General features: G+C 38.5%; 1 protein-coding gene across 13 annotated transcripts; it reads right to left on the minus strand.

Annotated features, from left to right (window-relative positions):
* Positions 1-335: 335 nt before the first annotated feature.
* On the minus strand, positions 336-9,873 carry LOC123044861 (uncharacterized). Of its 13 annotated transcripts, none has more exons than XM_044467754.1 (14): positions 9,451-9,873; positions 5,694-9,273; positions 4,463-4,906; positions 4,159-4,322; positions 4,018-4,076; positions 3,832-3,920; positions 3,495-3,713; positions 3,318-3,410; positions 3,123-3,224; positions 2,312-2,383; positions 1,973-2,053; positions 868-1,113; positions 737-782; positions 336-639 (listed from the first exon to the last, which is right to left on the minus strand). In XM_044467754.1, the coding sequence occupies exons 6-14, from the start codon at positions 3,847-3,849 to the stop codon at positions 632-634; spliced, it is 885 nt and encodes a 294-aa protein (XP_044323689.1). In that variant the 5' UTR covers positions 3,850-3,920; positions 4,018-4,076; positions 4,159-4,322; positions 4,463-4,906; positions 5,694-9,273; positions 9,451-9,873; the 3' UTR covers positions 336-631. The 13 variants fall into 13 exon arrangements, 3 of the variants coding, with proteins under 3 accessions (XP_044323689.1, XP_044323698.1, XP_044323681.1); XM_044467763.1 differs by having other exon boundaries at positions 3,832-3,931; XM_044467746.1 differs by having other exon boundaries at positions 3,832-4,076.
* Positions 9,874-10,168: the final 295 nt, after the last annotated feature.

Below are 10,168 nucleotides of genomic sequence, written 5' to 3' on the forward strand. Positions count from 1 at the left end.
TTTCTAGGGACGTTCAAAATCATGTCTACATTTAAAGACGTTGTGTTAGGCATGCTCAGAAATCGTGTGTACATGTAGAGACATTATGTTAGGCATGCTCATATTACGTCTCTACTCATAGACATGTTTCATTCGCCTCTTATAGTCGTCTCTAAGTATACATAAGAATATTTATACAAATGGAATATTTTACTTCAAATATTATTTGATTACCCACAAAAAATATTATTTGATTAATTTTGAATTTGTTTCATCGTTTCAAATACAATTATTCTTAATGTCATGGTTGCACATGCAGACTGGTCAAATAATATTGTCATACGAAGACAACCTCAGTAACAACATCCAATGCATTAATTAGCAGGAACAATGTCTCCACTAAAAGTACTTGGAGTTCACAGCTGAATAATATGTAACATTCATATGAAACATGCGATGATGCAAATAAATAAGAAAAGATCCTACAGACTGGAACTAATTTTGTCTATGAAGCTAAATTCTATACATAATCTAGAATATTTGTTCATTTAAAGATTGATTCATCAACTACTCCCGACTCCTCTAGTGCACTCCCTTTTCAAGTGCTCCCCAGCCACTCCTAGCTCCTTTAATGCACTCACTTTTCAAATCCTCACCGCCCTGAAAGGGAGAAAGAACAACATTTACATGAACACATGTTTATAGAAAAGTGCAAGATAAGAGATTCTTTGATGAAATTGTAAGAAATGTATCATACCAATGCTCTGTGATTGTGCTGGAGGGGTTGGCTTAACTATTTTTACCTAAAAAAGGAAGATTCCTGATAAATAACATATCACACATGTGCAGATTGGAGCATACACATTGCTTGAATGGGAACATACTTACATGTGAGCGAGGCCAAGCAATAACAGAACCCATAGCATCCCTTACAGTTTGGAATTTTTCATATGGTCTAACTAGTTTCTCATCTCCTAGATATGTACAGCCGCGAACACGAACTGCAACGTATTGCACTCCAAGCATGTTTCCTCCAACCACATATGTTTTCTCTTTACTCTCTAAAGTTCCTTTGGCCACAAGTTTGTCTTTGTTTCTCAAGTTCGTCGAATACAACATGACTTCAACTTTATCCTATTTTTCAAGAAATGGAACATTTGTTATTGATGAACCTGAGAAGATTTCATTTTACACAAATAAGAACAATTTCACAAATAATTAGACCAACTATCCATTATATAATCATTGTCATCTAGATATCTAGCCTATATGTACCTGCTTTGTGACTTGGTGATGACCATGTGGTTTGGTTGCATGGATATTTTGAGCATGATCATTTTGCAATTAAATAGGATTACACGTGAAGGGAGACACACGGTCAACTATAATCAAGAATGATAGTTTTGAAGAGTTCCATTACATGAAGTTAGTAAGGAGCCTTATTCCACACGCACTTTCGGTTGCGCACTTTGCTTTCAAATTAGATTAAAGTCTTATTACAAAATTATTTATTGTGAAAACTTTGCAAGAATGCAGCAAGCAAACAAATGAAGTTCAAGTCATGTAAATTTATACACTAAAAACAGAATTGACCTAATATTCAAGGGCCAGGGTGTTCCTCAACATCTATGCAAGGTTTCCACCAAAAAGACCATGTATGCAAGTTTGGTGTTTTATTAGTACTCATGTATCAATTCAAAATTGATTAATTAGTTTCTTTGAATACGAGATCTCTTGGAGCAGCAATGATATGTGTGTGACTAACTTTTGGTCCCATCAGGCCAAATCATGTTGCTGTTGTATGCAATACAGTTTTTTAATACTTGGTTGAATCTGACTTATGATCTGCTAGCGGTGTCACGACATTTTTTGAAACGACCTTGTCAAAATGGGATTGGTGTTTCATAATAATGTCATTTACCTTGCACTTACATACAAAATTAGACAACCTCTTGTACAATCATTGTCATTTAGATATGTAGCATATGTTTACCTGGTCAGTGACTTGGTGAAGTCGTAAACTTGGTTCGGGGCCACCTTGCTGCACTGCAAGATTATTTTCAACATGGACATTCTGCAATTTAATAGGAAAAGATTTCATCGTCATCATTGATAAAAATCTAGATAAGTCCTTGCACGTAGGTTAAGATTACTAGGAAGGTATATACGAACCCAAACAGGTTACAGTTGCAAACCAAAAGGTTAATATTTCACAAAGTTTTAACTTGATGATAAGATAGCTTTCCAATATTTAACTACTAAAAGGGTTCAACCAATCCCAAAATTACTGGCAGGAGATAATTGATAATTGAGTACAAGTTAGTTAACACACCTTAGTGATCACATGTTCATGTGGTAAATGCACATTGCCACAACCCTCTTTTGATTTGGTTTGCTGCAACTCCTATTAAAGGAATAGTTCTAAGACATTAGAATGGATATGCATTAAATAGTACATAAAAAGCCCATTACATTACATGCATGGTAGTTTGTGGCTCCTACACATCATTATTTGATTGTTCAAGAACATTATAAGATTCAGATTGGAGATTGTTATCTCTGTCATGTGGAGTGACCTGCAATAAAATTATTGTAATAGCATATCAGTGTTCATTAATTTCATGTTTGCACAAATATAACTGCTTTTGATATGCTAACTTGATGATTTTCTGTACGAGAATCCACTTCATTTCTGCAAATCTCTCCAGGAAACTTTTTGGCAAGGAATGCAGCAATCATAGCCATCTGACCTCTGACATCCCCTACATCACCTTTGACTTCCTTTACATCACCTTTGACATCCTCTACATCATCTTTGACATCTTCTACATTATCTTTCACCATGCGTACTTCAAACTGAAGATTTTCTTGGTCAGATTTCCCAACAAAAGTTATTCCCTGAGAAACATTTACTCCGCTCCAATACTTTTCATCATAGTAACCTCAAAGTTTTGCCCTTTTATCAAGTGCACCTTTAAAGGCTTTAGTATAATCGTCAATGGAAAGGCTACCATTATGATCGATTTTCCTTTTTTTTAACTCCTCATTAGTTGCATCCTATTGAATAGGAATAATTATTAATTCATTACTATACTATGGAATAGATTGTATGTTGGACTGTAGACAAAATAAGTAGAACGTACCATTATTGTCTTCACATTCTCGCTTGTGTAATTGCCATCTTTTTTCTTATGAGCTTCATCCCATAGGTCAATCTTGTGGACCGGTGCTTTCCTTTTGATTTCCTATCCAGCAAAGTATGTTAGGTCCTCCAATAGTTATTTTTGAAGATAATTGATTTGTCATGTAACAAAGACTATGAAAAGTATCGTTGTCACCATCTCTTTTTGTAGCCTGACATGGCTTTTTCTCCCGGTTGTGTGTGGATTCTTCTGTTGCTTCACACACTCTGAGTTTTTCTCGCATAACTTCTGCAAACAAATTAGATGCAGACACGTAATGTTAGCAAACTAATTTTGGAGTTCAGTTTGAGCATGAGAGGATGAGATAATAACCATGTGTGAATCCTGGCACCACATTCCAACTAGAATCTCCCGTTGATGCTTATTAACACCTATTGGAACATCACTAATAATTTCCTGGAGAGATCTCTCTTTCCGTTTGAAATATTTTTTCTTCAAGCGAGATTTGTAGGCTCTCCATCTTTTGCAAACAGTCATTAGGACCCAGTCTCGTGTAAGCTGCTTTGTCTCAGATGGATAGACAAATTTCTCCTTCAACAAAGTAAATTTAATTGTTTCATGTGAAATGACAATAAAGATGTATGTGATGATACATCAAAAAAAGATGTATGTGATGATACATCAAAAAAAGATATATGTGATGATGTACCTCTACATCCTTGATCATGTTGTTCTTTCTCTGGACAAATAATTCATTGTCCCGTCTTGGAATGTTCAGTGGTGCAAATGTGGAGTTCTCTACAACGTCGCTAAGATAGCTACTAAGAATGGAACCAGACCTTTCATTCGGAACACCTTTTTCGTTAGTCTCCACAATTATCTTTCCACCATGTACCTGGGATAAATTCTTCAGCCGAAACCCCCCTACAATCTACCGCGTCTCTCCATTTGGCCCTGCAAGCATGAATACCCCAACACGTCAGAAACCAGTATAATAAAAACCTCATTCCGAAGAAGATTAGTCATGGAAACTTACAAATTATCTTGATTTGGCTAGTGGATTCATGAGATCTTCCTGGTACTATATTATCAATCTTTGGAGGACCTTGCAGATTTTCTTCAGCAAGCTGCACATGTTTTGCATCATGCATTGTACGGTTCAAGTCCTGAAGTCGTCTTGGTATCCTCGCCATCGTTAATCTGCCAAATTAACAAAAACTACAGACCTCAACCAAAAGTTCAGTGCGGCATGGCATGTACAGGTCTACAGCTAGCGTAGCTAACTTGTACACTGTTACAGAGAGCTGGAACATTCAATTAGGCAAATGGCTACACATCACCTTGATGTCTCTTGAGCTCATGACACAATCTACAACGAGATGCTTCAGATTTTCAGTTTGCAAAACATGAGGTCAGTATACAATCTTTACAAGCAAGATTAGAAATAAACAAAGGGTCAAGCCTTAGTAAAACATTACAAAGCCCCGATGACCGAGTTAGCACAGCTAAATCAGTGCACTATGTTACTTCCTGTACCAGCGAGATGGAAGATGCAATTAGGAAAGTGGCTACCCAGTACATTGATGTCTCTTGAGGTCATGACAGAATCTGCAGCGGTTATCTTGTTTGAAGGATCAGGGTTTCTTGATGGTCTTGTAAAACGTGTAGTTCCTTCTAGAAATCTTTAACAAAAGGTCAAGCATTCTTGGGCAAGATACCCTTCAGCAATTGAACCTTCAGGAAATGCTCTATTGCGCACAAGTGCTTTCAGCCAAGCAAATGATCTAAATTTAATTAAGCAAGATGTTACTTCTCAAAACTATTGAAGATTAAATAAAATCAAAGTTAAAGTGCCATATCTCTCTAGGGGGTACATCCACCGATAGTGCACTGGACCACCAAGTGTAACTTCTTCAACTAAGTGCACCATTAGATGCACCATGATAGTAAAGAATGATGGAAGAAAAATTCTCTCCATATTGCAAAGTGTCATCACAATACTCTCTTGAAGTTCGTCAAGCTCAGAGACATATAACACTTTCGAGCATAGTTTCTTGAAGAAATTAGACAGCCAGATAACTATTTCCATGACCTCTTTGTGTGGGTAACAGGATCGAAGTGCTAGAGGAAGAATATCTTCCAGAATAACATGACAATCATGACTTTTGAGACCTGAGATTGTACAATCTTTCATGTTGACATGCCTAGAAAAATTTGATGCATATCCATCGGAGGTCCTAATATTGTGCATCACTAAACAAAGTATTTCTTGCTTTTTTGGAGACATAGTCAATGGTGCATCAGGCAATACTACTTTTCCATTATCATCTATAGTAGGATGAAGATTACGTCGAATTCCATTTTCACCAATTTCTGCCAAATCAAGCCATGCATTAAGGCCATCCTTTGTTTTAGAATCAATATCCAACAATGTTCCAATTAAATTATCAAACACATTCTTTTCTATGTGCATTACATCGAGATTGTGCCTTAACTTGTTAAGTTCCCAATATGGCAAGTTGAAAAATATTGATTTTTTGAACCAATCCTCAGGCTTCTTCTCAGGCTTACCTTGGTTCTTAATTGACTTCTTGTTGCCTTCCTTCCTTTTATGCTTCGGTTCTTGATTCTTTTCATTTTCTTTTTCACTGTTTTTGACCTTCTTTCCACCCTTTGCTTTCTTTGCTACATTGCCTTTTTTGCCTAACACAAACACTCTGCCTTGCAACATTTTCAAAGCTGAACTACCACTCATAGTTGTCGGTGCCAATTCTGTCTCTTTAGTGCCATCAAATTCCCGCCTTCTTCGGTTTCGAAATACATGACCCTGTGGTAACCAACGACGATGACCCATATAACAAAGTTTCATACTCTTATCCAGGCGAAATGATCTTGTAGAAGGACCACATGATGGACACCCATATTTACCACTTGTGCTCCAACCATACAGGTAAGCTAATGCTGGAAAATCATTTAAAGTCCATAACTATGCAGCCTTGAGTGGAAATATCTCCTACGAGGAAGCGTCAAATGTGTCTACACCATCCCATAACTGTAAGAGCTCATCAATCAGTGGCTGCAAATATATATATCAATGTCATTCCCAGGGGAAGCTGGTCCAGGAATGATCATCGATAAAATTAGAGATGTTTCTTTCATGCAAATCCAAGGCGGTAGGTTGTACGGGATAAGCATCACTGGCCAAGTACTATGTTTTGAACTCATACTCCGAAAAGGGTTAAATCCATCACTCAAAATGCCAAGGCGCGGATTACGAGGATCAACAACAAAACTGGGGTATCTAGCATCAAGATCTTTCCAACACTCGCCATTAGCTGGATGCCATATCTTTCCATCTTTAGTACGACCCTCATCGTGCCAACACATGTCATCTGATGTTTTTCTTGTTGCAAAGAGCCTTTGAATCCTCGGTATCAAAGGAAAGTAACGCAACACCTTGGCTAGTTTCTTCTTCTGCTTAGATACAGATTCAGCTTGGGAGTCTTTCTTCTCATTTGTAACCCAACGCGAGCTGCCACACACATGGCAAGACTCTTGATCAGCTCGTTCACCTCGGAAAAGCATGCGATCATTGGGGCATGCATGAATTTTCTCGTAGTCAAGGCCTAAGTCATGGATGATTTTTTGTACCTCATAGTACTTCTTTGGTAGTTGTGCCTGTGGAAGTGCATCAGACAAAACACCAAGTAGCGTTGTAAATGATTCTTGTGACCATCCATGTAAGCATTTCATGTGATACAAGGTGATGAGAAATGACAACTTAGAAAATGCTTTACATCCAGGGTATAACTTTGTGTTTGCATCCCCCAAGAAGCTTGCATACGTATTAGGTTTCTTCCTTGTTTGAGCATCTGCATTCTCATCCTCAACTGAATTAGGTACCATATTCTCAAATTCAACGCCATATAATTCACCATCAGATGTGCTTGATAAAGATTCACAACTGTTAGCCATAGCAAAGACATCACTTAAGAGTCCTGGCATGTCATCCATCCTTCCATGTTTGCCTTCTCCAACAACATTCCTTGGGATGCCAGGAATAGAAAAATTGCCACTGTTATCTGATACATGAGCAAATGCAAATGATGGTTCACTGTAATCCTCTCCATGGCAAACCCACTTAGTGTAACCTTGAAGAATACCATCACATCTCAAGTGAGTTTTCACTCCATCATAACTCTGCATACCTTTATTTCGGCAATTTACACAAGGACAGAGAATTCTATCACCAGCCGGAACATCATGGAATGCAAAAGACAGAAATTGCTCGACACCATCTTTGTAAGCAGCACTAGCTCTTGGCTGACTCATCGAACCTCGATCCATCGCCCTTTGATATGCCGAAGTAATGAAACAAAAAAACATATGTCAGTGTATAACTTCACATGTGTTATTTAAGAGATGAAAGCTGATTTAAATCTTTTTGCAAGAAAATCATGGAATACATAGATATTTTAATTCAATGATTGGATCCTAAAATATTTCATCAACCTTGAATTGAAAAACATCAAAAGGAATGTGCCATTGTAGGTTTAACTAGTATGCAAAGACGCCACTCAGTTCAATACAATTGCACATATGCTGCCATCTTTCTCCCCCTAATCCCAACTCTGGCTACATCGAAAGGAAACACACACCACATGAACAAACAAAAATATAAAACAGGGCACATGATTGGTATTATATATGCAGGGCCTTCAATTATCTAGAAATATTTACTCTTTCTAATCGCTGTAGGGACTTCTTTCCTTATGCAAAACTACTAAGATTGTTGGACTATCTAAGTATCCAAACTGAGCATAAAAACCATATAATAGGGTGCTTTAAAAAAACAACTATGTTAATTTCCCTGCTTTGATGATCTTGTGCATCTCAGGTAAGCACCATATACAAAAATCAAGGTACAACAGAAGGTAAAAAAAGGCCAATGATCACAGTCAGTATTATTATATATACAGTTATCACCATACTGGAAATACACTCCTTCCCAATTACAGAAACCTAGAGGATATGTGCAGCCACCTGAATGAAAAATGAAAAGCATGTGTAAAAGGGCGTTTGCAATGCAATCTAAATAATTAGTGGGCTGCACTGCATACACGTCATATCTATTTGCTCTAAGGATAATAGGAAAAGGGATATTAAGTTGAACTGATTAATGAGTCAGATAAGACATCATTGAACAAGAAACAGAGAACATATGTGATGATCTACAATACTAGATTGAAACTTAAGACCAATTTAACACCCTAGTTTGGTTAAAAGCTTACTTTGCCACAACTAAGCCAAAAGTAGTAATTGTTACCCCTCGGGACAGAGTGTGGCTTGCCACAAAAGTGTGGCCAAAATATACTCCTTAATCATGTGACTAGTAAAGTCGCAAGCCACAACCGTGTGAGCCAACTGAGCACCCACTCACCTCAGAAATTATGTGTGCCTAACCATAGGTCTGGCAACATTTGGCTTGAAACCAAACAGTCCCCAAGTGACTTGCAATTGTTGAAGGGTAGCTGGTCGCATATTTTTACAAAGTTAGCAAGCAAGGCCTAAGAGAGTAATTATCAAACAGTGCATTCTAATGCACACAATCAGTTGCTGCATGTGTTTACACCTTCAGGAAAAGGGTATTTTTAGGATACACTACCACTTGCCTCATTGGCGCATGGTAGGATACGCTGAAAAGACAACTTAGGTGAGTGGCATGTTGCTGATTTATTTATAAAAAATCCTGGAAGATTGCAGCTACTTACTTGCATTATGGAAGTTACTGTGCTCTTCAGTGTTATAAGCATGATTCAGCTTCATACATGCTACATATATTGTTTCAGTACCGAATAGGTTGTCCACTTTACATCCAATGCTTGATACTTTTGGACAAATGGTATGTCTCTCTAGAATTTAAACTCGATTCTTAATGATACAACAAAATAGATAAAAACATGCCAAAAACTTCAAAAAAAGAGTATGGGATACAAAAGAGGCACTTTCTCGAGTTGAGATTGAAGGCGGGTTGTTTGAAGCCAAAGGCGGTGGTCCAATCTATGGTTGTTCCAATTTCTGGAGTTGATTCAGTCCAACTGAAACACTGGGTGTTGAAACTTGCAATGAAATATATCTTCCTCTTCTTTTTCTACATAATGAAATGAAATTGATATTAATATGCATTCCCTTCCAAATCAACAATACGTTATACATATACACAGTCCCCTGCATATTCGCTGATACACAATTTTTCAGTTCAAATTTAATTTCATTTTCATCATACACTGATAGGAAGAACAGAAGAGAGAGCTTTCTCAGAAAATACCCCTGTCCCAGCCTGCTTGCTGTTTGTTGACTGCAAGTCCTGGGCGGCAGAGTCCGGCCAAGCAGGCGAGCAGCCCGGGATTGGCCGGAACAAAGCGCCAGAGCCGACGCGGCAGGCGGCGGCCCCCGGTAGGAGCAGGCGTGGAGTAGCACGTCCCTAGCGACCAGGCAAAGGGCCGGGGACGACCGAGGAGCACCGGTGCAGAGGGGCTAGGGGCAGTCCTTGCAAAGGGCATTCACCGGCGGCGGACGCGGCGCACTGGCAGGACTAGTTGCAGGAGGCAGGAGATGGAGTTGGTCGTTGGAGGCTATGGAGATTGGGAGGGGGCGCATGGGTGGAGCCATGGAGGAGGAGCTAGCCCGTCGGCGGCGGCGGCATAGATGGGCGGCTCAGGACATGGCGACGGATAAGGTGAAGGAGGGCGCGCGCTGAGTTCGGTACGTGGGCTCATTTTACTGCATAGATGGGCCCCATAATTTCCTTTTTCTGCAAAAAATACTTTGGTTTTATTATTTATTTGTTAAACTCTTTCATGTATATCCTAAAACGTCTCAAAAATTGTATGTACCTATTTACACATGTAAAAAATAATAAATGATATATACCCTAAAATTAAGATTTGCGACGATACTTATATCGTCTCAAAAAGCGTGCCTACATACTAGATGCTTTCAGTATAGAGACGAATATAAAAGCGTCTTAGAAAAAAACGTGTCTA

Source organism: Triticum aestivum, chromosome 1A (genome assembly GCF_018294505.1).
Source record: "Triticum aestivum cultivar Chinese Spring chromosome 1A, IWGSC CS RefSeq v2.1, whole genome shotgun sequence".
Lineage (NCBI taxonomy): Eukaryota > Viridiplantae > Streptophyta > Magnoliopsida > Poales > Poaceae > Triticum > Triticum aestivum.